This window comes from Oenanthe melanoleuca, chromosome 1 (genome assembly GCF_029582105.1).
Source record: "Oenanthe melanoleuca isolate GR-GAL-2019-014 chromosome 1, OMel1.0, whole genome shotgun sequence".
NCBI lineage: Eukaryota > Metazoa > Chordata > Aves > Passeriformes > Muscicapidae > Oenanthe > Oenanthe melanoleuca.
Genome location: NC_079333.1, coordinates 95,276,283 through 95,302,859, shown reverse-complemented (window position 1 = coordinate 95,302,859; position 26,577 = coordinate 95,276,283). Strand labels below are relative to the sequence as shown.

The following is a 26,577-nucleotide window of genomic DNA, read 5'->3' as shown; positions in this document are numbered from 1 at the left end:
AGGCACCCCATGTAAAATGTTCCAGTGATTGGATTCCTTGTCACTGCTTCAGTTGTTTGCAGATATGGACACCATCACCAAGGGAGCACAAAACATGGCAAGTCTGGATGGCATCAAGAAGAGCAACAAGAAATTTAGGGAACATGCCCTCTGGGGGGGGTTGAGTGAATGTTGTTAACTTTCACTCCAAAGGATTGCATGTGGGTGAGAGAGATCAGTCACCCCTGGTCCACAGGACGTGGGTGCCACAGGATGCTGCAGCCTTGTTTCCTCAAGGTCCCTGGCTCCTGGCTGTGCTTGCCAGATGCTCAGTGCTGGTGGCCCTCTGTGCTGGGTTCCCAGGGACTCCTGGGGGCTGGACCTCCTCCCCAGGGCTTGGCAATGAATTCCTGTGCTCCCATGGAGGCAGACTCATGGTGTTTTCAGAGAAACTCTGCTAGGAATGTAAACCAGCTCTGTGGATGTGGCTTCAGAGTTGCATCTCAACCCCCACAAGAAACAAAACAAAACCAACCAAGTGACCCTGAGCAAAAATGGGCTAATTTAAAAAAATACTAAGGCATTGTCTGATCTATAACAACCCAAGCTACATTTCCAGAGCTAATTCATGCATTGATTTTCCCATTGATTTGCAGTAACTGCTGGGTTCATAGCTAGATTAGCAAAGGTATTTAAATATTAAGATGGAGTCATTTTAGTAGCCTTATTCACCTTAGTACTTAAATCCAGTTGATTTATAGTTCAGATTAGGTCTCTGCACAAGATGCTGTGATCCCACAAAGTCTCTTGCTGCTTTTTGAAGGCTCAGTGAACACATTTAAAATTCAGGTTTTATATGCCCTGATTGCTTTGAAAATGAGGTCTGTTCCCCAGATCACCTGGGCTTTGCAAAGTCTTTAAAAACATGGCCCTAAACACCAACCAGGTACCCTCTCTCAGTCTAACTGGGGTTTCTTCCTGCCTGAGAGTTAAGGCTCTTGGCTTGGTGTTTCAGTGAAGTTTCTAAATATTTTTACAGCTTATCACCAACCTGTTAAAGGATTGACAGATTCTGAGCTACCAGAGACATGGGTAGGCTATAGATAAAGTGTCCAGCTGTATCATTGACAGCACATTTGGGAAACATTAACCAAAAGTAAAAGCCTTTTATAAGAAGGCCATAAAATGGCAGGAGTAATTATGTTTTTCCAAAGTTAATCATTGACTTTTGTTTATTTGGCTTTTTATAAAAAACTTTTTCCTTTCTCTCCTATAATGAATAAAGCCTATAAAAGGTCCAGCAAATTGGATTCAGCCTTTCTTCTTCACAGTGGCCATGCTTGAAGGCCGATGAGGCAGAGGCCAACAGAGAAGCTTACCTGAGGAAACCTGCTTAGTTGAGAGGTTCTCATCCTGAACATGAATAAGTTGGTCCACTTCTGGCTTCTCTGCCACCTGAGCATTGTTGTGACCCCTCAGGATGTCACACAAGAAGCCCAAATATTTTTAGAAGAGTTTAACAGGAGGGCAGAAAATATCAGCTATGAGAACTCCATTGCCTCATGGAACTACAACACCAACATCACTGAGGAGAATGCCAAAAAAATGGTAAGTGCTCCATCCTGTTGTTGTCTTAGGATTCTGACACCTCCTGGTTTGTTTTGGTTCCCCCAGGCTTGGCTGAAATTGGAGTGTAAGTTCTCTGGTAGCTGTGGTTCATTCTGGGGAGGACAGAGGAGGTTGCTTTGGTGTAGCAATGCTCACTGGATGTGCTGGGCCACTAGCAGCCTCTACAGCCTTGGGTTAGTGCCTGCACTGCCTGCACTGCACAGGGGTGTCCAGAAGCTGGACTGTCCCAAGCCATCACTTCAGGTCACTGCAGTGAGTGGAGGGAAAAGGCAAGGCAGCACTGCATGCTCATCCTCAAAATCTGTGTTGGATGGAGAGAGATGCTTCCTTCTGCTGGGTCCAACACCTCCAGTGCCTCCTGGTGCAGTGCTTCTCTGAGCAAAGCATTTCCCTTTCCTCTTGGAGAGGGCACATCCTGAGGGTGAAGATCCTCTCCAAGGGCCTGGGGTAGGTGCTGTCTGTGGTGCAAGGAAACAAGATTTGAATCTTGCACCTGCATGACTCAGGTCTCCCACTTTCCCTAAGACCAGACAAACACTGGGCTTTTTACTGACACAGGCAGTTGTTTTACTTCTCAGTGAATATGCAAATATTTTCTGGATGCAGGCATTCTGTTAAATGTTTGCTGATGGATTTCTATAGTGGCCCACAGCAGTCAGCCAGTGGTGGACCTTTCCCCCTGCCCCATCACTCTTCTCACAGTCAGGGCTGTTGGTAGACTGCCTGGAGGAATTAGACCAAGAAAAATGAAGTGAGATCATAGACTAGCAAATGCCAGCAGTGGAGTTGCTATTACAGTGGTCTTGTTTGTTGGTTTGAAAGTCCATGTCTATCTGCAGGAAGAACCAAAGCATTTTTACTTGTTCTGTCTTCCAGCACAGTTCCTGCCTCTCCACACCAGCCCCTGTCTGCCCCAGCCCTGGGGATCTCTAGGCAAGAACTTGTCAAGAGCAGGCAGCCATGGTCTGGCTGGTTACTGATATTGCCATGCCTCAGCTCAGTATCTTGTCAGCTCAAAGCCTTTCAAAATGAACAAAACCACCTTGAATTTTGCTTTGTTTTGAAGTGGCATCCTTTTAAAAGTTAACTCCAGCCTTAGAGAAAACAATTCAGAGCATAAAAATGAAGCTGAATATCCTACATCTATTTTTGCCTAATGGCTGGTCTTTCACTTTGTGGTCATATAACTTAATTAAAACATGTTTTAATTATCATATTTCTTAATTAAAGCAAGGAGAATGGTTGCTGGAAGAAATCCTAATGACTAATCGTTGTCAATCTGGAATTTTTTCCGAGGCACCAGATACTAACACTGTAATGTTTCCAAACACATAAAATGAAAGCCCTATATAGTATTTTCAGCATTAATGAGGTGATAATAAAATACATGAGGAGATATCAGCAATAAAAAACAATTAGTCTAGTGTTCAGAGAGAACTTTTCCCTTTCTTGATCTCTTTAGCAGTGCTGGTAATAAACCCACTGATTCCCCTCCTCCTGTTCTGCTGGAGAAGAGTTAATGAGTGCTGTCCCTTCTGGCTCCTTCACATCCATTTTCCTTGTAAATTGTGTCACAAACTCTACAACTGTTCCTCTGACTTGTCAACCAATTCCTCTAATTGTGGAAATATCAGACAGCAAGATAACTGCTTTCCCTGGCTTTTGTAGCCAACGAGCCCCCTCTTCAGCCCTGCCACTCCAGAGCCACCTCCCTGTTCTGCTCAGGAGCACAGGCACAGCGATGCTCTTCTCTGGGGTTTTCCTGCCCACTGAGCTCTGCCAGCTGCTGAGGAGTGCCAGGACTGTTTGCTCCCAGGAAGGGGAGAGTTTGGGAAGCCTCCCAAATGTGATGGCTGCCCTCCTGCAGCTAGGATGGAGGAGGTGTGGGGATGGGATTACATCTGGGTTGATATCTGCCCCCCACCCCTCTCTGCTGGAGTGGGTGCTGCACCCCTGTCACACATGGGGCTGAACTGGCACAGCCCTGCACAAAGTGCTGGTCTTACTGGAGTGTCTGCACAGGGGTGAAGGTGCCTGAAAGAGCTCTCCAGGCAAATATGATACCTCAGCAGGGTGAGATGGGTGTTACAGGTGCCCTGTGCACAAGTTGGGAATCTCTGGCATAAGCACAATTAAATAAACTCTCCCAAGGACCCAGGTTAATTAGTACTGCTTTTATTGCCATTTGGTGCTGATGTGTCAAACTGTGTAAAAACACATTAGAAAAAGGTGAATAAGACAGTCCCAAGTCCAAATTGTGTTCTAATGCTGCTACTTTGTGCACTGAAATTTGGGAGTTTCACATATCATGGTCTGTAATTGCAGAAGTGTTAAACGCAATCTCATGAAAAATGTTGAGATTTTGCACACCCAATTTGGGGACCTGTTTAGAGCCTTCTTTTCCCAAGTATAATCTTTTATTTGCCAGCATTTCAGAATAAAGTGATATTTGCCTTTAAAACAGACTCACTATCACTAGCTTGCCTGGTGAGTGTTCCTGCTATTGCAGCAGAAATGAGGATTGACATCTGGGTCACAGATCTCTTTGTGCCCTTATTTCTTCACAGGTGGGTGAAGAAAAGCACTGAGGGAAGAAACATAATTTAGAGTAGCAGGAGACACAGCAAAGTGATGCTGGATCAATTATAACAAGCTAGGTGTGAATAGACAGCCATGCTTTTTGCTGTTCCCAAAGAAAGATGGGCATCTGGATGTGTGAGTAAAACAAAGCCAAAAAGCTCTCTAGCATTTCACTGCGGTGCAAGTGCTCAGCCCGCAATCCATGGGTGTTCTTCACAAGTGGAGCTCTTCCTAGGAGCGATGTTTTTGCCCAGTGAGTGCCTCAGGCCACCCCAGTGCTCTGGGGGATTCATCCAGGCTGTGTGAACCCTTGCAGAGCGAGGCTGGCACCCGGTGGTCGGCGTTCTACGAGGAGGCGTCTGGGAACGCCAGCAGATTCCCAGCAGACAGCATCACAGACGACCTCACCAAGCTCCAGATCCAGATTCTCCAGGAAAGAGGATCATCTGTGCTGTCACCAGAAAAGTACAACAGAGTAAGTTGTTGAAAGTAGCTCATCATTTTTGGTGGGTGAGTTCAGCTGCCTCCCACAACACCCTCAAGGCAGGGCGTGGTGCTGTCACCTCCCTGCTTGTTTTGGGACGATGCAGTGTTGGTATGGAAGTGTTCTGAACACCTGTTCTGGGTGTTCACAGCAATACAGAACTGTGGGGGAGTCTGGCCTAGGAAACTGGTTGCTATTTCTGTCAGCAGTTTTGCCATGGAATAAATTTCAAACACACCTCAGAGCAGTCCTTGCACTTACAGCTAGATTAGCCATAAAACTGAGAAAGGACACATGATAAGTGCTTGATGAAGTCCAGATGTAGGGCAATGAGCAGAAAGAGATGGGTAAAAGGCCATTCAATGAGTCAAAAAGGTGGAGATGGAGGAAGTCTTTCTTTTCTGGATACGGTACATTATCACACTGTGAAAAAGAAGGAAGGTTTCATTGCACTGGGCACCCTGGGATGCCTGAAAATGGGGAAGGTTCCACAGAAAGCTGCTGAGGGCCAGCAAGATTTGGCAGGAATCATAATGAGACTTGACGTTTGCACTGACAAGTTCACCTAAGAGGCAGGTATATGGATAATGACTATACATGAAATTGGAGTGAGCAGCTATGCAGACTCAAAAGGGATTTATAACCGAATACTTGAGATTTAAATTAGTTTCCCTTTGCTGAAGATCAAGTTGAAACATAGCATTGAGTCATGGAAACCTGCAGACCAGGTTCCTACAGTCCTAACTACAGAAGAATCCTGAGATTTTTCTGCTAAGGTCAGCAAGGAAGCAGCAGACTGGCTGGATCTCTTGTCTGATCCAAGTAAGATACATTTCTGAAAAACAGATTGTGTTGGTGGGAATGCTGGCAGTTCATATAAACATTGATTTTGGATCACAACAGTGCACCAATGGTAATGTTTTCCTGTTGTGGAGGTATGTTCTTCAGCACCCTCCCTGTTTAGACACTTAGAATTTCCTAGATAATGACCTCTGGGGTCATCATTTGAAAAGTGACTTTTATACAGTCTGATGGGGTTCCATAGGAATATCTAAGTATTCTTCACTGACACAAAAATTTGCCTGGGCACTGATTTATTTTAATGCTGACAGAGGTAAAGTTAGAGCTACTCACAAACTAACCCTCCTACTGACAGCTCTTCAGAGTTCTGATTTAAAGTTCTAAGTGAGAAATTGCACAGACCTAAAGGGAAAGCTAAAAGTGGTACATGTTTTCCTTGAGGCATGAAGATGTGAAAACATTAAAAAATATTTAGAACAAAGCTATGTAGCATAGGTTCTGAGATAGAGCTGAATGATTTCTGGTGCATTTTGGCCTTCAGCTGCCCCAAGACACGAGTCACAGCTTCTCTGTGGTGGAGTCCAGGCAGATCCATGCAATCAGTGTGATGTGATGTTAACACCCACAGGCAACAGTCAGGCTGGCAGCACCTGCCAAAGGGGCCCTTTTTGTTGCCACTCAAAGCCACAACCTCCCTGCAAAGTTTATGTGGGTTCATGCTTATGGAAGCAAATGGATAAACTTTATTTTTTTATTGCTGCTGTCTATTGACAGCTCTCTCGTGTGCTCACTGAATCCAGAGCTCTGTCTGACTGGATATTAAGAACCTGTAGGTTGTATCATATATTTGGGAGATTATCTGTCTTTTCCAGCTAGGTCTAGTTCAGTAATGCATTTAGGCAAATTCTTTCATTAATCTCTTGAGCTCAAACATACACTTAAATATTAAGCTGGTGGGTGAAGTGTTGATTCTAGCTCTTAAGGAATTAGCATAATTGGCTGTTATTTTGCACAGAGTGGGTTTCTAACAGGCTATCTTGCATCTAACTTGCAGCTGGGAACTGTGCTAAATACCATGAGTACCATCTACAGCACTGGGACTGTCTGTAAAATCAACAATCCATCTGAGTGTTTGGTGCTGGAGCCAGGTATGACACCAACCACTGCCCCTACTGTATTCTTCACCCTGAGGGTGCAAAAAGAGAAAGCCAAAGGGTGGCTCCTGACTGCAAAAGAACAGGCTGTAATTTCAACAGATATTTCCTGCTATCTAAAGCTTAGTCATAATTTAATTGCATCTTGCAGTTCAGGGACCTCCATCTGCCCACGAGACATACTGTCTCCTGTTTGTAGCAAAAGAAATTGAGGAGGGCTGCTAGCTTGTGTGGCAGCCTGCCTGTCACCTGGGCTTTGCCTGTCTCACAGAAAATCTATTTTTTATTCCCTGCCATCAAGTGTTGGACTCAATGTTGTGTTGAGGCCAGTCCTGAGAATTCTACCTATTTAAGGGAAGCTAATGTGGAGAGAGCATTTAAAAGACTCATGATGTGCTCCATGCTTCCTAAAGACAAGGAGAAAACCTTAAATTAGGAAAGGATGCAATGAAATAATGGGATCTTTCAGTATATCAAATACAAAGTGTTTTCTTCTCTATTCATGCATTTCTTTCACTTTGGTTTTTTTGCCTGCTGTGAAAGAAAAATTCTACTTTTTCAAAGCCTAGTACCTGCCTTTTTGTTCTGACAGGTCTGGATGCTATTATGGCTGACAGCACTGATTATTATGAGAGACTGTGGGCCTGGGAAGGCTGGAGAGCTGATGTTGGCAAAATGATGAGACCATTATATGAAGAGTATGTTGACCTTGAAAATGAGGTTGCAAGGCTTAATGGTAAGTCTCCTCTCCTCTCCTCTCCTCTCCTCTCCTCTCCTCTCCTCTCCTCTCCTCTCCTCTCCTCTCCTCTCCTCTCCTCTCCTCTCCTCTCCTCTCCTCTCCTCTCCTCTCCTCTCCTCTCCTCTCCTCTCCTCTCCTCTCCTCTCCTCTCCTCTCCTCTCCTCTCCTCTCCTCTCCTCTCCTCTCCTCTCCTCTCCTCTCCTCTCCTCTCCTCTCCTCTCCTCTCCTCTCCTCTCTTCTTTCCTTTTCCCTTCTGGCTTCCAGAAACTAGTAAACATATTGCAGTCTTACACAATTTCCCCAGGAATTCAAAACACATATATAATTTGCACATCATTATAATTTGCAGCCACAATCACTGATACATTTATAAGCATTTTTCTCTAGCTGGAATGATCAGATTTGGTAGGCCTGGGACAGCTGGGTGTTCAAAAAGGATTTTGTACTAAGGGAACTGTGCTTCCAGTCTGAGATCTCCACACAAATCATATGGAACTGTCTTTTCAAGGAACAGTAGCATCTGCCTTCTAATTTTTTTTTTTGGATCTTCTAAGATAGCTTCTGAAGTAGCTACATCATCTGTGTCTTGGCCAGACTGCAGCTGCATCACCTGCTTTCCCATCTTCCTTGTTTTGCACAAACTGTGCAGCTGGAACTGGATAAGAAACTATGGCCCAAACAGTAAGACAAGGAAAAAAGCCAAACACTAAGAAATGGTCATTATGGCCTTCCTCTGTAGCACTAAGGAAGAGACTTGAGCTGGGAGCTTTTTTACTCCAGGCTTGACAGTGCTCAGTGTACATCACTGGAAGAATTAGTGGAACTGGGAGCTGAATTTCAATTCTGGTGTCTGCAGTGTCCTGGTGGTTTACTTTCTGGAAGAGGGGGTGTGTATTCAATGTCCACCAGTTTATGCCTTCTCTGAGCAGAGGCTGCTGTCCCTCATAGCAGCAGGAGCTCCAGTCAGGATTCCTGATTTCCTTTGACCTCCATCTCCAAACAGAATGACCCTAACTAGCAGATAACCATGACATCAATTTCTGAATTTCTCAGAAATCTCCCATACCTTCATGTTCATGAGACAGACCCTCAGGGAGGCTTTTTCCTCTCTTCCAAACCCAAACTATCTTGCATTTTGCTGCTTTGCTTTGGGGGAAGGCTGCAGGTCTGCATGGGATCTGCAGGGAGCTGCACTGCTGCAGACCTAAGCAGTGCCACATGTGGTGTCCTCATGTGATGCATCCATGCTTTACAGGTTACTCTGACTATGGAGACTACTGGAGAGCAAATTATGAAGCACAGTCTCCAGAAAATTACAAATACAGCCGTGACCAGCTGATTGAAGATGTGGAGAAGACATTTGAGCAGGTAGAGGCAGGAAAATCTCTCCCCTGGGGTGCAGGGTTGTGTTTGGAAATGGTGGGATCACATGCTGGAGTTATGAATGAAGATGAAATTGTGGGTTTAACAGACACAGATGTGAGGAGACATACATGACATTTCTACCTCTGAAGCCATTCAAGGACCACCTTGGTCCCCAAGGCTGGGAAAGGGGGAGCTGTGCAGGTCCATGTGCCTCCTCCAGGCAGGGTCCATGGGCTAGATGGCATCCTTGATACTCCAGCTCTAAAGCTAGCAATGCTCCCTGCCTCACAGCTGAGCAGGACTGGAATCTGGACTCAGTGCCTGAGCCCTGAGGCAGGGGGCAAAGCTCAGCTGCAGGTTTGGGGTGCAGTTACCTGCCAGGAGCTTTTTGTCAGAGAGAGCTTCAAGGGTCTCTGTTCAGCAATAATGAGTGTAATAGAGCAAAGTGAAAATAAAAACTAAATAAAATTGTTTCCTTCTCCTCCTCTGCCTCCAGATAAAACCTCTGTACGAGCAGCTGCATGCGTATGTGAGACACCAGCTGGGGAAAGTGTATGGCCCTGAGCTCATCAGCCCCACAGGAGGCCTCCCTGCTCACCTCCTGGGTATGGCAACATCCATGTGTGCAGCCTGACTTCACACACAGGACAGCACCTTCAAGGCACATGGCTGGAGACTAATCTGGCTGTTCAATCAGGGCATTAACAAAATAATACAGATAAGAGAAGGGCAGAGGAGACATGGGTGAACTCCTAGCAGAGATGGCACAAGTGGCAGGAAAGGAAGGCAGGTGTTCTCATCTTCACAAAACCTCACATAGCACAAAACTCTAGCACTTGTCTTCCTTAGAAATGAGAGTTTCAGAGAGACATGTTTTTCCTTTCAAATTTTACTCTAAGATCCCGCATTTCATGACTTGGCTTTCAGATCATGCAACATTAAGCTGCCATAACTGCTGAGTACCTGAACATGGCACAACAATCATGTGGACTAACAAAAAGGATGTTCAGTTTTCATACACCTTTTGTGATCAGTCTTGAAACTGTATTATCCAAGAATTGCTGATATTGGGTAATAAAAGGATCCTTGACCCGAGTTTGACCTTCCAGAACTGCTCCCCTCCACATCTGGATCAGGCCTGGTTAGATGAATAGGAGTCCCTATTTTTGACACTGCACAATTTATAGACCTGTCTGGCACCTTTGAGCAATACATAATAAATAATTTAAAGTATTTTTTTGTTTCTCTCTTTTTATGAAGGTGATATGTGGGGTAGATTCTGGACAAATCTGTATGCCTTGACTGTTCCCTATCCAGACAAACCAAACATTGATGTAACTTCTGCAATGCTTGAACAGGTAAGACATGCCTTTATGCAATATGCATTATGTAACAAATCTAGAAGGCATAGAAATTATGCACCACATATCAGCTGCTCTCTAGAAATCCATGGCTGCCCTCAGGCATACACACTGCCAACAAACTATTGCTTTTAGAATCCTTTTTTCCTTTTCACCTTTAAGTGCTTATGCATTTTTCACTATCCCCTTAGCTCTTCTCTGTTTTCCTCCACCCTCTTTGACCCCCTTAATCTTGTCTCCAAATCTATTTTCCTCAGAGACACTTATCCATTAAGAAATATATTTTGTACTTATAAATATTTCAGGACTCCTGGAGTGGGCTGGTATCAAATATGACCTTTGCCAGCCATTACCATAATCAAATAGTTTGTATATCACAGTTTATTTCTGTCAGTCTTGTTTATTTGGATATGACTAGAGAAACTGCAGTGCTGCCTCTTATCTTTTGATAACTGCATAGCACCCTAAGGTCTGTGCTTGAGATCTATAGAGCTAACAGCTGTGACAGCACCTTTACCAGACCAAGAACATGGCTGAAGATAATTCCCTCTAGTCCTGCCAAAGCCTGACTCCTTTTTTAAACTAAAGGGTTATAGGAATTTGGTTTCTGAAATGCAATTATTCACCTGAAAACTACCCTTCTCTCATAGGCAGCACTCCATGAAAACGTTATGTTGGTAAGCGAAGAAATAGTTAAATTTGATTCATTAGCAGTTTGCACAAGTCTGCATTAATCCCACCTCCTTTTTACACTGCTGACCCCCTTTTAGTCATAAATTTGTGTCTGTTGAAGTACCACTGCAAGAAGGGAAGCATTATTTATAGAGCCTTTGAGCATTGGGTGGGCTCATCCTTGTTGGTGGGTTGCCCCATTTGGGATTTTCATCCAAATGAGCTGTTTGCCACCCAGGTCTCTCTGAGAGCTCAGCCCAGTAAATGCAGAGCTCCTGGTGGGTAGAATAATAAAACTGCTGAATGGCAAAATTATCCTGAACATAACCATGCAGTTCTAATCTGATAAGCAACTCCAATAGATATATTTGCCAGGTTTTATGGTTATGGTTGAAATCTCTCATGCTCATCTGCTGGGAATGCAGCTCCACTTCCTCAAATGGGCTGTCCCCCCAGTTGACTGAAGGGTTGGATCACAGATCTGACATACTACTGTCAGGAATGCATATTTTATCTTAACTTATCTTTTATTGAGAGCTTCTCTGGTCTGGGTCAGGTGCTATCTGCTGAACCTCAGAGACCTATTTTGTTTGCAGGGAAAATACTTAATTCCAGTTCCCAGCAGAACACACAGAAGTGCCAAAGGCAGACACTACTGACTTGCTCTCAACAGGCCAGGTGCAGATGTGAAACTCCTGGGAATGAAATATGAAGCCAGCTGCCCTGCATTGAGGAGGGCATTGGGAACAGGCTGCATGCACAAGCAGAGGGTGATGGAGGCATTGTCTCTTTCAGAATTGGGATGCAATTAAAATATTCAAATCTGCTGAGGACTTCTTTGTTTCCATTGGCCTTTATGCCATGACTGAGGGCTTCTGGAACAACTCCATGCTCATAGAGCCGACTGACGACAGGAAGGTTGTCTGCCATCCTACAGCATGGGACATGGGCAAAAATGATTACAGGTACTGAAATTGCTATGACCACTTTTTGCACCACCTCCTAGAACAATTGTATTTTCACAAATGGTGCACCATGCTGTCTTAAGTTATAATTTCTCCTATTTTTTATTTTCTGGCTGAAAAGAGAGGGAAGGAAGACAAGAGGGCAAGGATCTTGTGAGACTGTAAACCTTTCTATGTAACTTTTCCTGTAAAGATCTATTCAAATTTACTAGTAGATCTAGTCAAGGTCTACTCTCAAATTTTAGCTGAGAATTGACTAATATTTTTATGAATTAGAGAAAAAATGACTCTGTTCTAGGGCTTAAGGAATAAGCAGAAAATCAGGCGAGCTTTGTGGACAGCTGCACATTTTGCAACAATGGTAGTGGGTCCCTGGGTAGCAAGGGAAAATCTCCTGATAATCCACTATCTTTAGCAGAGTTATCCAGTTTCATGAAAATCCATCAGTCTCTTCTGTATTTGGGAAAGGAGTGGGACAGCAAGTTCCCACACAATGAATACTTCTTGCAGGAATTCTGACCCGTGTTGCAGTCCCCACAGTTGCCCAGGGAAAGAAGCTGGTGCACAGCAGAGCTTTGTGAAACACATCAGTGTCCCACCTCAGCAGTCTGGGAAAGGGGAAAAGAAACCTATTTGAGAAATACTCCTTTAGTAAATAGTACCTACACGAGGATGAAGTAGCAGGATTCACCAACACACAGGGTTTAATACATTACAATCTTCCCGAGATTGGTGGTGGTTACTCACTCCCACACATGCAGTGAGTTCATTGACAGGTTTTATGGAGCAGCTGTTCTGACAAAACAGCAGTTTTCTCTTACTCCCTGGAGAATTTCAAGGTGGCTGAAGGCGTTTTGCTGAGTTCCCCAGGAAGCCTTGCTGCAGCAGGAGGATCTGCCCTGCACACCAGGATGTGGCCGCCAGGTTTTGCGAGGGAGGCGTTTGCAAGCCCCACGGCTGTGCCAAACAGGGCTCGGGCAGCCTTTCTCTGGGCCCCTCTCACCACAGACCCTTTCTGTGGTGTGCAGGATCAAGATGTGCACCAAGGTGAGCATGGATGACTTCCTGACGGCGCACCACGAGATGGGGCACATCGAGTACGACATGGCCTACGCGGCGCGGCCCTTCCTGCTGCGCGGCGGCGCCAACGAGGGCTTCCACGAGGCCGTCGGCGAGATCATGTCTCTGTCTGCGGCCACGCCGCGGCACCTCAAAGCTCTCGGGCTCCTGGAGCCCACTTTCCAGGATGATGAAGGTAAACCCGTGCATGAATGCCATGTGTTCATGTGGCAGCACTTGCTGCCTTCTTTTGTAGCAGAAGATTGGGCCTGCAAACTCAGCAATCGACTGACAGGCTTCTGATAATCTTATTCCCCTAATTTACCAGAAATACTGTTTTTTTTCCCCAAATCACATTGTGAAGCAAAGATCTCTGCTTTACAATGCTGTTACATAATTTAAAAAGAAATAGCTAGCACTTCACTACTTTCAGTACTGAACAACTCATCCTTAAATCTTCATAGTTCATTTAGATGAGTCTCCAAAACTCTTTTCAGTCTCTGTTGCATGAATCCATACATATCTCTATCAAGATATGTATTTAGCAGTACAAATGAAACTGGAACCTTGAGATTTACATCTCCCACTTAAGTGAATATTGAGTGACAACATGGGTAGGCCCTCATTATAATGCAGTTAATCTGGCTTCTGAGCACTGCCTTAGATGGGTGAAGATGCACATTTTATACATTTTGAGATGTCTTCAGCTCAAAATTCCTTGGAGACTGGTTCTCAGTGATGGGTAACTAAATGTGAATGCCAAAGGACTAGGTTATTTAGGAGTTTGGGGGAAAGAAAAAAACAAAACTCTACAATTCCTAAATGATCTTATCTCATGTTTTTTTCAGTAGTATTCTTCCTTCCACTTTTTCTTTAGTGAAAATCTGTAATTCAAACAAGATGTAAGCATTGGCTTAAATGTAAAGGGAAGCAACTTTAGCCATCTAATCAGATACTAATTGCTACCATAACCATTACCTTAATGCTTCTGTCTCCAGAAACTGAAATCAACTTTCTGCTCAAACAAGCACTAACGATAGTTGGAACAATGCCTTTTACTTACATGCTGGAGAAGTGGAGATGGATGGTGTTTAGGGGTGAGATTACAAAGGAGGAATGGACCAAACGGTGGTGGGAGATGAAGTAAGTCTGAAAAACAATGAGGATGTTTTTTATATGAACCTGCAAACTCAACTCTAGTTACTCAGCATACTGAGGTGTTTGTGCCCCCATAGGGCAGGATCTGTGTCTCTGGGTGTTTCTGTAAATGCCAGTAGAGTGCCAGATAGAAAAGCCCAGCTGTGGTGCAGACAGTATCTTATAAGCCATGTGTCCCCATTAACTCTTTGTACAGCTCCTAGCAGTTTACCCACCCTCTCAAAAGATTTTCTCCCTGTTTCTAATGTCAGCTTCCTGATAAAGACAGCCCATGGCCTTTGCATGGCTTGTTCCAGATCCACATTGCTGTCCCCCTGACACATTCCCCAAGACATCTTCATGGCTGAAGTACAGCCCTTCTCTAAGTCTCATCTGTCATGTGCTCTGGTTTGCTCCCCACATCCTTAAAGACAAGTGGAAAATTAAGTTCATTGTACTTGCCAACCAGAGAAGTATGCAGATCTCAATCCACCAAGTATCTGAGCACACTTCTCTGCTTTGTGTTTCCTCCCCACCATATAGTGATTTTGGAGGAAAACTGAAAGATTTCAGACTGAATCTTTCCTTTCTTGTGCACTAAGATATCACTTTTCTCAGTAAAGAAAATACAGTTCCCTTGGCAAGTAACAGCCAGAGGTGTCTTTTCAGATTATGCCCATCAATCAATTTATTTTCAGCACCTTGGTGCACAGGATTAAAAATAAGTATGATTCAGACTGGAGTTTGTAATTTCCCAAGTTGGTTTTAATATGAGGGCAGAAAAATGCAAAGAAACCAAACAAGCCCCACATTGAAAATGGAGCCTGAACTCTAGCATGAACATGAACAGTAAGCTTCCATCAGCAAACAGAATCTATAATAAAACTTGATATATGCAAGCCTCCTGACCCACTGTAAAAATCAATCAGCTTCAATGTATTCAAAAGTAGCAGAGATGTCAGAGAAATAGAGAATGACAAATTGTTCAGGGAGGCTTATCACATCTGTTGCAGTGGCACTGCACAGCTCTCTGCTTGAAATGCAGGTTTATGAAAAATATTTCCATGGAAGCTTATTACCATTTTCAGAACTCAAGGCATGGGTTTGTTTCTGTAGTACTTTTCAGGAGAGGAAAATAAAGAGAAAGCTCATCTCCAGCCCAGTGGCACAGGAGGCATTTGCCTTTTGGGCTGCCCAGTCTCTGCATGCCCTTGCCTAGAACAAAATGCAGGTCTCTAAACTTGGGATGGCCCAGGGCAGGAGGTGCTTGTGTGGAGCTCATGTCTTCTAACTGATGATCCCTGCACAGCTACTATCATACAAATCCCTTCCTTGCACTATGAGCTTCCAAACAGCTTCCTCTCTGTGGTCTCCAGCTGTGGAGCAGCACTCACAGGGGTCACTGGGAGCTGTAAGGAGTTCTTCTGTTTGCAAGTGAGAGGTGTCCATATGTGCCAGACAAAACAGAAGAAAAGCTGAGTCAGATTACCTCTGCTTATTGTCTATAAACAGAAACCCTGTGTTTTTCCTTCATCTCCAGGAGATCCATAGTTGGTGTTGTGGAACCAATCCCTCATGATGAAACCTATTGTGACCCTGCCTCACTGTTTCATGTGGCCAATGATTACTCCTTCATAAGGTACTGCAGTGTTTAATTCATTACTTTGGTTTTGTCTACAGAACAACCCCAACTACCTAAAATATTTGCTGGAAAGTCTCAGGACCAAATCTTATTTTGTTTAAAGCCCGGACAGAAGGTTGCTGATTTCAATGGAAGTGTTTCTCTGCACATCAGGGGGTGTTCCATAATAATCTCTGAGCACTGAGGAGGCTGCTGACCTTCTTGCTGAACAGAAAAGTTTCATGCTGTCATCAAACCAGCAGGAACACTTCTGTGTGAGGTGTTTGCTTCCTGGGGAATCACTGTGCCCTGTGTCACTTGGGCCATGAACATACAGTCCTGGATGTCCACTGTGTCCCAGCCACCTCATTTTAGAGGGCTTAAAGCAGAGAGCTGGACCTTAAAAACTTCACTTCTCCTGATTTATGTGGCAACAAACAGATTTGGGGCTCTTCTAGTCCATTTGATCTTGGCATTTTGCTAAATTTGAGTTAGCGTAGCCTATAAATATCAGCTGGCCTCTGTCCCTGAAGTGCAGTCTCCCAAGCAGGAGTGACAGCTGATGCAGCAGAGCTTTCCAAAGACCAAAGGCTTGCAGGTTTCCTTGACAGACAATAATAAATATAATAATAAAACCTGTGCCTCCCTTTTCCTTGCCCTTCCTTTAGGTATTACACCCGTACCATCTATCAGTTCCAGTTCCAGGAGGCACTTTGCAAGGAAGCTAACCATACTGGCCCTCTTCACAAATGTGACATTACCAACTCCACTGCAGCTGGGGAGAAACTCAGGTAATGAAGCAAATTTCTCACCTGCTATAAATCAGAGTATAACAAAGCTTTTAGAGTAAATGAGGCTGCATCAAGAATAAAACTAGCTTGGGAATTTAGCCTATACCTGCTCAATTCATTTTGACAAGTTGACTGAGTTTATGTACACTAAGATTCTAAGCATCAAAGGTTTAATTATTTGTTTGTGGGAGTAAAATATTTTTATTAATAGGAATAATGGGAGAAAGGAGTGAATTCAGAAGCAAAGCAGAACACTTTTATATTGATCACAGAGTGTTTTTGTTGTCTAGATGGAACATGGCAATAACACATTCCTTCTTGCTCCACATATACAGTAAATTGCTGGCATTAGGGAGATCGAATCCCTGGACTCAAGCATTGGAAACTGCAACAGGAGAAAAATACATGAATGCAACTCCCTTGCTCCACTACTTTGAACCTTTATATGAGTGGCTGAAGAAAAACAATTCTGGCAGATTCGTTGGCTGGAAAACAGACTGGGCTCCATGTACGTATGGCTTGAGGGTGATTTAAGGATACTAGTTATTCTTCACAGCCCTTGGTTAGCAAAGTCCCTCTCTCATGTAGCTGTTGGAGGCTGTTTTCCCTAGAAGAGCAGGGTTATGGGAAATAAACACTGAGCTGTAAGTTTTATTCACAGGAAAACAGACTAGCTTCCTCATGGCCAGAGCTGGGGAAGTCAGCAGTGGATTTGTCAGAGCCCCACCCAATTCTCAGAGGTGTCATTTTTCTCATAATGGCAGCACTCAAGAGTGTGGGATGGCTCTACAGAAGGAAGAAAGATTCAGAAGCTTGGTCTGGTGTGGCACTTTCCTGAGAGCAGTGTACCTGTATTGCAGAGCTGGGAGCCACTGCTCCTGGGAGCCAGGTGTAGGGGCAAACCAGTACAAAAAATTACTGCTATGCCTTCTGCTGACATGTGTTAGTCAAAGAGCTCAAGAGAAGGAAAAGGAGGAGGCTGTGGAAAAATGCATTTTTCAGCTTATTGTGACACTGAGTGATGAACCAGCCAGGTTATATTTGTGTAATCGTTGCTGGTACTGGAGAGCCCTGTAACCCTTACAGCCCTGTGCCAGTCTCTGATAGTGGGATTCACCTAATGAGGCACCAGCATCTTCATCTAAGCTGCTCATTGCCAGTGGTGGGAGAGAGGAATTTTCCTTCTATCTGCTGCAAAACCAGACTTGGGAACTGCCAGCTCAGATGAGTGTGTTTGCAGTAGAGGTGACTGAAGGGAAACCAAATCCGTCCCACCAAGCTCTCCAAGGGGAGCAAGGGAACCTGTAAGGAAACTTTAGCCTCCTCAGCATTTCCCAGGAGCAAGGTTTTAGTTGCTGCAGCTCTAACATTGCTCTTGTTTCTTTTTAACCCAGATTCTAGTGATGCCATCAAAGTGCGCATCAGCCTGAAGTCAGCCCTGGGGGACCAGGCGGTGAGTGTGTTTGTCTGGGACACCCTTCTTATTGCTTGGGCAGCAGAGGTGGTTCAGAAAATGAGTCAGGGTATGGCTGATCTTTGTGTCTGAATGGGTGCATCAGCTCAGGTGAAGGGTTATCACATGCAAGATGTCTTGTCTAAGTTTGTGGTCAAGGCTCCCTCTAGAATTAGTGGAGAACTTCTCCAGGGAGTGAGCCCACCCATTTTAGAAAAGGCATCTCAGCTAGATGAGTTATTCTGCAGAGATACCAATCATGAATTTTCCCCTCCTCCAGAACAGGAGGGCTAACATAGAGGAACCTGTGTACCTGAAAATGGCTGTATTTTCCCCAGATTTGCTGATGTGTCCACTTAAAACCTGATTTCTTCTAACTGCCATTATCATGGCTATGGTGGCTGCTTTCAGAAGTTATTAGAGCAGCTAACTTCACATTTAAAAGCAGGCTGGTGGGTCCCACTCTCTGTCCTTAAATGCTCTTGATTTCAATCTGAAACACATCTGTTAGCATTTCTCTGTAGATTTTTGTTTGGCTGTTTACAGTAGTATTTCTATGCCCTCATATATTCAACTGCCTCCCTGCCCTCCAACCCTGATGCAGAGGCAGCTTTGTTATTGAGATTGCAGGGGACAGAGCAGTGCAGCTGCTTCTGTATCAGATGAGGAGAAGGGCTTTCATTCCCAAGAGCTAGTCTGCTTTCCCCAATTATACCAGCTGGTCCAATAAAATGTATTACAGCAATGAAAAAAATCTCATCAAAGCTGAAGATGGCTTTTACGATTTTAAACAGAGCATTGGCTTAGCCCATCTGCTTAACCCAGGCTGAAAATTCACTCCTTATTCTAACTCTTCCTCTTTATGCTAATCTCGTGGAGCCAGTGTAGAAGGTTTAAGTGCAGACACTTCATTTCTGTTAATAGCCATTTTCACCTTGCAGGACATTAGTAATTTTCCAAGTATGCCATCAGGCAGGTCATTTAGACCTGCATGTTGGAGCCTATAGCACTAGCAAGGACACAAACCATGGGCTCATTTTTCATATGAATTGATGCTCTTGCTTCTATCACTCTCTCACACGCAAGCCCCACTGAATTTTATTGCTTCCTAGACTGCCTAGTCGAGTTAGATACAATTCAAAACTGATATCAACAGCATAAAAAGGTTCCATATTACAAGGCGTTTATTAGTCATTATGGTTAATGTTTAGCTTAATATCATTTTTATGCTTGCCTTTAGCCATCATAGTCTTTTGTTGTGCAATTGAGCAGCTGTAAAACAATCTCATATGGATTACTTAATTTGAATTATTGTATGGACAGTAGGTTCCTAAGCTCTGAAGAGCAGGCCATACATTTTCCTCTCAAAAGCAGTTCACATCACCAGCTTACAAGAAACCTTTTCTATTTGGTTGCTTTCTGCCTCCCCACAAATTTCCCTTTTGCTGAGCCCCCAGGGACATGGCTGAATGCTGGTATGGCAGCAGCAGGCAATGGTACATGCATGAGCTGGCACAGAGGAAAGGCAGGGGGAATCTCAGGCAGGAATCTCAGCCCAGCTGCACAGAGCAATGTGTCTTGGGTGCTTTGCACAACTCAAGTGCACAGAAGCTGAGGGCCCCGTGCAATTGTTTGTTTAAGGTGTATTCTGAGTTGCTCTGCACTGACCTAAGAGCACAAAGCACTGTGAGTGTGCCAGCGAACAGTTTTGCCCTGGTGCTGTTATCTCTGGAGAGAGCAGGCAGGGACAGACTCAGCTCCTGTACAGGTACAGCTGTGCTGGAGGCGCAGCTGCAGCTCCCAGCCCTGACTCAGCCCTGCCTGTTCAATAGCCCCAAGCTCTGGCAAATTAAGCATCCAGACTCTGGCATGGGCTCCACGCCAGCTGTACCAGAGCGTGCACTGCCGCAATTACCCTGCTAATTGTTTTCAGGCTGATGAGATTAGAGCTGCAGCCGCAGCATCGCTGCATCGCCAGTGCAGCTGATGAGGCTGAAACATCCCCAGCTCTGCTTCAGCTGGGGCTTTATTAAAAGTGCCCACACAAGGGAAAGTGCTACAAGATCCCCACTGAATCCTTGGGGTTAAATAAATGGTTCCAGGAGAGCCAGCCTCTGACTGCAACCTGAAAACTGGACCCATCTCCAAATATTAATTCAAAATTCTCCAGCAGGTCAATGCCTTATGTGTGATCACATTGTAAAGGACTGTCACACAAGACAATGTTAGGGAACTGAGAGCTGTCAGCCTGCAGGCATTTAGATGTATTTTACAGTGAAAAATCCCTTTTGCATCAGAGGCCACACTTACATTGTCTTTCAAATCAATATGGGATCTTGGAGTGAACTCACTGTAACAGAGCAGAGCTGCTTGGCAGAGTTCATTTCTCTCTGAAAGTTCTGTAAGGTGGGTGCATGAGATGCCTGGGGAAGCCTTGTGGGTAGTCATGACTCAAACACATATCAGAAGCCAGCCAGGTACTTCCCATCCACACAGCCAGTGGATAATAAATACTATTGTATTTATAAAGGCAATTGAGAGGCACAGTGGAAATTAAAATACATTAGACTGAAAAAGACAAAATATAAGCAAGACAAACGAATAATTGATTAAAAAGTTAACATGCTAAGTACAGTAGAGAAATCAAGCTCAATTGGATCCTGGTAAAAATAATAATAATAAAAAAGCAGCACGGCAAGCCTAAAGATGTTGGGCATAAATAGAAAATTGAGAAACTCCAACAACAGCCTCTCGGCTGTGATGGTGAACAGTGCCAGCTGCTGGAGGTAGCAGCAGTAACAAGAGGAGGTGCTTCAGTGCAGGACTGTGCGAGCAGCACAAAGCCAGGGGCATTTTCCTGGCCAAGGGAACTCAGCCTCAGCCTTTCCTGGTGGGAACAGCCAGGGCTGCCACAGCCCCTACCCTCCAAATGCCCTGGGCACTGCTCTGATTGCCGTGGCTTTGGGTACCTGTTCTGAATGGGCTGACAGCAGTGTGTCCTTTCTGCCCTTTCCTCCCCTTTATTAATAGAATCAGGGCTCTTTAGGCTGTGAGGGAGCTTTAAAGATCCGCTAGCCCAACCCCACTGCAATGAGCAGGAACATCTTCAGCTAGATCAAGTTGCTGTAAGCCTCACCCAGCCTAGTCTGGAATGTTTCCAGAAACTCAGTATCCACCACCTCTCTGGGCAACCTGTTCCAATGCTTCACCACCTTCAAAGTAAAGAATTTCTTCCTAATAACTAATCTAAATCAACTCTCTTTAGGTCTAAAACCATTACTCCTTGTCCCATTGCAACAGACCCAGCTAAACAGTTTATCCCTGGCTATCCCTGTCTTCCACATAGATATTAATACATCTCTTTCATTTTACATCAGTGTCAAGAGGTGGACACATTTGAAAAATGAAGCTGGGTTTTATAAAGCCTGTTAAAACAGAGCTGCCTTCTACCACACCTTCCTGAATAATACTCAAGAAAGTGAGGAGCTGATTTTCTATCCCTGACAGCATTTATAGGCCTTCCTGCCCAGGTACCATAAACACAATCAAATCTATGCCTGAGGGGAATAAAAAGATATTGCCACAGAGTTCAGCTGGAGATTTTCCCTTCGTGCACACATGCTATTTCACAACAGACCAGGCTGCTTTATCACCTCCTGTGGTGTTTTTTGCCCCCTGTACAGTTCTTGGTTCGTGCCCCAGAGAAGCTGTTTTTGTCTTCCACTGCAAATAACTTTGGACTCATAAGGCAGGCCAGGAGAAGCCTGCATACAGGCAATGCATTTTTTTTTATATCACCTATCCTTCAGGGGAAAAAAAAAAAAATCTTCTTGGTGCAGAAGTATTGATGCAAAGAGATTTTTACCAAAACAGACACCAAACAAAAATCCTAGCTCATCAAGGAAATAAATTAGCCACCTTCACACAGCAACTCTACCACAAAGGTTCTCCTCCTTAATAGAACAGGTCTGCTGCCAGAAATACAAGAGTCTGCAAAAAGAATTATGTGATTAAAACAAGATCTAAATCACAAAATCTGTAAACTTCAAAGAGAATGCACAATATTTAGTAGAAGTAGCCTTACTGATGCCTTTTTTCTCTGTAAGGCAGGGAGGTGTGCTGGGACTGCAGCATCTTCAGCAGTCCCATATAAAGGTGCCAGAGGTTGCAGAGGGACAGCATGATGTCTGGCACCAGGGCTGCCTCCTTGGTTATTCTCCTGCACAGTGCCCAGATTAACAGATTTAAAGGGTTTGGGTTGTTTTCTGATGTGCTGTCATGGCACAGATAAATAATACTGAAGTGCATGCCAAGCATTACGGTTGCTATTTCTTTGGAGAAGGATTTCTTAATGTGTCTGATTTCTTGCTGTCTCTGAGGAATTTCTCTTGTGCTGTTTCTGCAGTATGAATGGGATGACAGCGAGCTCTTCTTGTTCAAGTCATCCATTGCCTATGCCATGAGGAAATACTTTGCAAAGTGGAAGGAACAGGAAGCTGAATTCGAGTGAGTGGATTGCCTAATTGTGGCAGCTATGCCTGCATTGCTCCTGTTTGGCTAATGGCATGAAGTGGTGGGATTAATTGTGCCTCCTGTCAATTGTAAGGTGACAGAAACAATGCCAAAGATCAGCTGTTTGTAAAAGGCAAGATGCCAGCTTGGGTGTATGGTGTCTTCCCCCTCAAGAGCCTGAAGTTTAGGAATAATGTGCTAAAGTTAGGTAAGAATGCTTTGTCTTCCACATTTTATCAGTGATGGAGATGAACCGTGACAATTTGTGCCAAACACATATATAGGTATATCAGGGAAGGTACACTGATTAGAAATAAACATTTCTAGCAATGTATGTGTATCATACTGAGGTTTGGAGCCAAGGAAAGACAAACATGTTGACTATAAAGCACTAGAATCTGGTACACACTTACTAATCTTATCTAAGTTCAGTTACAAGCATAAAATCTTTCACCTGAAAGTGATTTTGGTAAGAAAAACAACCCTTTTGATTAGGTATCTTCAATAATGTTCCAAAACTATCTACTCAAGATATTAGATACTACTTTATAGAACATCAGCTATGTAATATCTAGAAGCTAATAAGGAAGAAATTATTTTTTTCCATTTTGTACTTCATACATCACCTCATTCATGAGGACCAACCCCAAACACTCTCTGTTCTGCAAGTGCTGTGGAAAATTACACCAAGACTTAGGTATGAGAAAGACTCTCTCCAGCTCCTGCTAAGTTAAAAATTAGCACATAGAAGAAGGAATTCTGGCTGGAAAATTGATTTCACTTCCCAGCTGATTTCACTAGAAAGCATTCCCCCAAAGTAAATTAAATCTCTGGCAATGCCAATCAAACACAACTGTTCATTTGCCCAAATTCAAAGCTAATGTCATCTCAACAATGAAAATATCCTTTTTCTTCTCTTTCTCCTTCAGAATTAAAGACATTCATGTTGGACAGCTGACAGACAGGATCTCCTTCTACATTACTGTCAGCATGCCGGGTAATGTCACTGATATTGTGCCCAAAGCTGATGTGGAAAAGGCTATCAGGTGAGAATTTCTCTCTGGGGAAAAAACCAAAATCACAACCAACCAACCAACCAACCAACCAGATGGAAGGCTAGAAGGGAAAGCAGTGCTTAAGCCAGCTGAGGCAGAAGCAGGGACAAAAAAGTAAGTTCTGCAGTTAAAATGGAAATAGTGGGATGAGAGATACTAGGATGAAAACTATTATGACAGAAAGAAAACAGTCCATCTATCAGATGGTATCCTGGACAACAGCCAAAGTAAAATGCTTCAGGGTGCTTGTAAAATTGCCAAAGCACATCTCATTGTATCATACCTTGCCAGCAGATCTAATTGCTCAAACCTTAACAGGAACTATTTTAGATCCTGAAATATGGCATACAGTAATAATGTGTGCATGCACACGTGTGTTCTTCCTCTCATTTTTGAACAGTCAGTGCAAGAATTATTGTTAACAAGGACTCCAGAATAATGGTGTACTAGAAAGACAGCCAGATGTATTTGATTATATAGAAGAGGTCAGAGCAGGAGCTAGTTCCCTCTTACAGGTCAATGAACAGATCTTTTATAGCATGGTGTGACACCACTGTAAGTCACTGCTATAAAAATGATAAGTAAAACTGCAACTCTGCAGAAGATCATGGGTAATGTGCAGTGGGAACTGATGAGGGCACAAATCTAAAAGCAGCATCAACATGAGATGGGATTGAAGAAGCAGTGAGAGAAATTGGTGAACTAAAGGAGAAAAATATGGCTGTGAAAGGGTTAGCACTCAATAGCAGATGTGGAAGTTTAAGGAAAAACAAGGCACAGATGATACACCAGTGAGAGGGTTTCCAGGGCAGTGAGAAACATAATGATCAAAATTGTGTAAGATTGTAGGAGGGAAACAGGTAAGAAGTCAAAGCTGAGGTTTTATGTGGATTAACTAAGAAAATTTCAATAGACAAGAAATGGTAAAGAGAATGAAGGGCAAAATACAAAGAGAGAAGGAGATTGGAAGGTTCATTTGGTAAATGTTAAGACTGAGTTTGAGTCCATACAGTGTCTGAACATGTCACTTAAGCTGCAACAGTTAAGTGTTTAAGTTTCTGTGGTTGTCATTTATATGCCAGAAGGAATATAGGTTTAGCAGTACCTCCTCTGCAGCCTTTTCAACTGAGCAGTTCAGGGGAAGCTTGGCATGCTGGAGATTTATATAACAGCTGAAAACTGTTCCTTTCCCTCCAATAAACGTGTGAAACTCTTTGAATTTATATTTGATGGCAGCGAGTCTCGAGGACGAATCAATGAGGCTTTCAGACTGGATGATAATACACTGGAGTTTGTGGGAATACTGCCAACCCTGGCTGCACCTTATGAACCACCAGTAACCATCTGGTTAATTGTCTTTGGGGTGGTCATTGGTCTGGTTGTCGTTGGAATTATTGCCTTGATCATCACTGGGCAAAGAGATCGCAAAAAGTGAGTAATAATTCTTGATACAATGATCACGATACTGGGAGATGTCCTGATAATGGAATCATCAGGATTTTTACAAACTAGGCTTCAGTTTACCTAAAGCAAGTTAAGGAATGAAAGGCTGTTATCCCTTTCCCATCAGCACTGATGGCTAAAGGTTCATCTCACTGTCTCTCAGTGCATGACAGCTTTTGCAGTTTAATGCAGTTTCCCCATCACCACCAGTTTAATCAATGCCTTGGCCATGGGGAGCTGCAGGGTGCCAACCCTGCTGCAAGGAGGAGGGATGTCCTGCTGGGAACATGGTGCCTTCTCCAACAGCAGAGTTGCCCATAGCACCTACCTGCAGTTCTCTGTAATCTGATTGTAGGCTGTACAGTTTTCCTTAAATATTACTGCATTAACAAGTACAGCTTGGTTGGTTTTCCATGTCCCTCCACTAATAGGGTTTCTAAGAACATAGCAGATTTGCTACAGTACTTCTTAAAAATAACTCCATTTCTTTTATATAAATATTTCCAGTTAAACACAGTATTATTTACAGTCAGGGATTCTGGGGACCCAGAAGGACATGAACAGAACAGGGACCTTCTAATATAAAATGAATTTTTGTTACAGGAGAGCAAGAGAAAGCAGAGCTGAAGCAGGATCAAATCATGAAGTGAACCCTTATGGTGAAGAGGGAAGAAGCAACCTGGGCTTTGAGTCAGCTGAAGAGACACAAACATCATTTTAAAAGGTGTGGGTACACTAAGGGCTTCTGGATTTTTTTCATTTCACTTTTAACAATAGTGCCTCAAAAAGGAGAAAAACACTGTGGATGTTATCAAACAATGGCTTCTGGTTGACCATTAATCTACTGGTTCATGGCCAAGGAACTAAATCTGCTGTCAGTGTGGTAACTAGAAAACATGCATGGCTTTTGTACGAATTATGTGCATAACATTACACACCACTTGTGCTGCTTTCATATGTGTGCTGCATCCATCTTCTGTTTCCTGTGTAAAGAGATACAAAGGCTTGGAAGTCTACAGTTGTATACAGACCCCAAGATATACAATACATGAAAATAACTCATATATTCCTAAAGAACTTCTTGATCTTTCCAGATGGAAACCTCAGAAGTGTTTCTAAAGACAGTGATGAAAAACCCTTGACTATCAGAAGAACTTTGGTGATAAAGAACTCAATTTGATATAATTGCAATTTTTTGCACCTTCAAGAAATCTGTATCAATGTAAAATGGATACTGGATGAAGACTAACAAGAACTGAAGGTTTATTAGAAAATTATAAGTTATTTTTCTAACTCTTTGCTTGATAAGTACTGTAGAGATGAACCAGCCCATACTCCCTAAAAAAATATATATATATTTTATGTTGACATTAAAAATGGAAACTTCCTTAATACTAAATGATCACAGTGGTTTTGGTTATTTTTCCCCTATACTTTGACCATTGCCTATACCATTACAAATAGTGCATTACAAATGATGCATACAACAAATACTATTGTGCTATTACATACAAAGGGCAGTAGATTGAGGCTTGGGAAATTCTGGTTGCACCTGAAAAACAAAATCTGTTCACATGGAGGCTAGATCAGCACTGGACCAGGCTGCCTGTTCTGTACTCTGGGAGAGGCTGTGGGATCTCCACCTTTGGAATTGTTCAGAGATGAGGTAGATGAAGCTATGGATGATGGAGCAGTGGGGATAATTCCATCCTGACTGAGAAGTTTGGCTAGATGACCTCCAGAGGACCTTTTCAGCCAGATTTTCTGAGTCTTGCAG

General features: G+C 43.5%; 1 protein-coding gene across 1 annotated transcript; it reads left to right on the top strand.

Moving 5' to 3' along the window:
- The first annotated feature begins 1,242 nt into the window (after positions 1-1,242).
- On the top strand, positions 1,243-26,202 carry ACE2 (angiotensin converting enzyme 2). Its single transcript, XM_056490584.1, has 18 exons — positions 1,243-1,587; positions 4,505-4,663; positions 6,528-6,621; positions 7,220-7,363; positions 8,622-8,734; positions 9,228-9,336; positions 9,992-10,089; positions 11,560-11,729; positions 12,758-12,984; positions 13,787-13,931; positions 15,466-15,564; positions 16,215-16,337; positions 16,673-16,845; positions 17,732-17,790; positions 22,196-22,296; positions 23,232-23,348; positions 24,594-24,788; positions 25,404-26,202. The coding sequence occupies exons 1-18, from the start codon at positions 1,399-1,401 to the stop codon at positions 25,519-25,521; spliced, it is 2,433 nt and encodes an 810-aa protein (XP_056346559.1). The 5' UTR covers positions 1,243-1,398; the 3' UTR covers positions 25,522-26,202.
- The last annotated feature ends 375 nt before the right edge of the window (positions 26,203-26,577 follow it).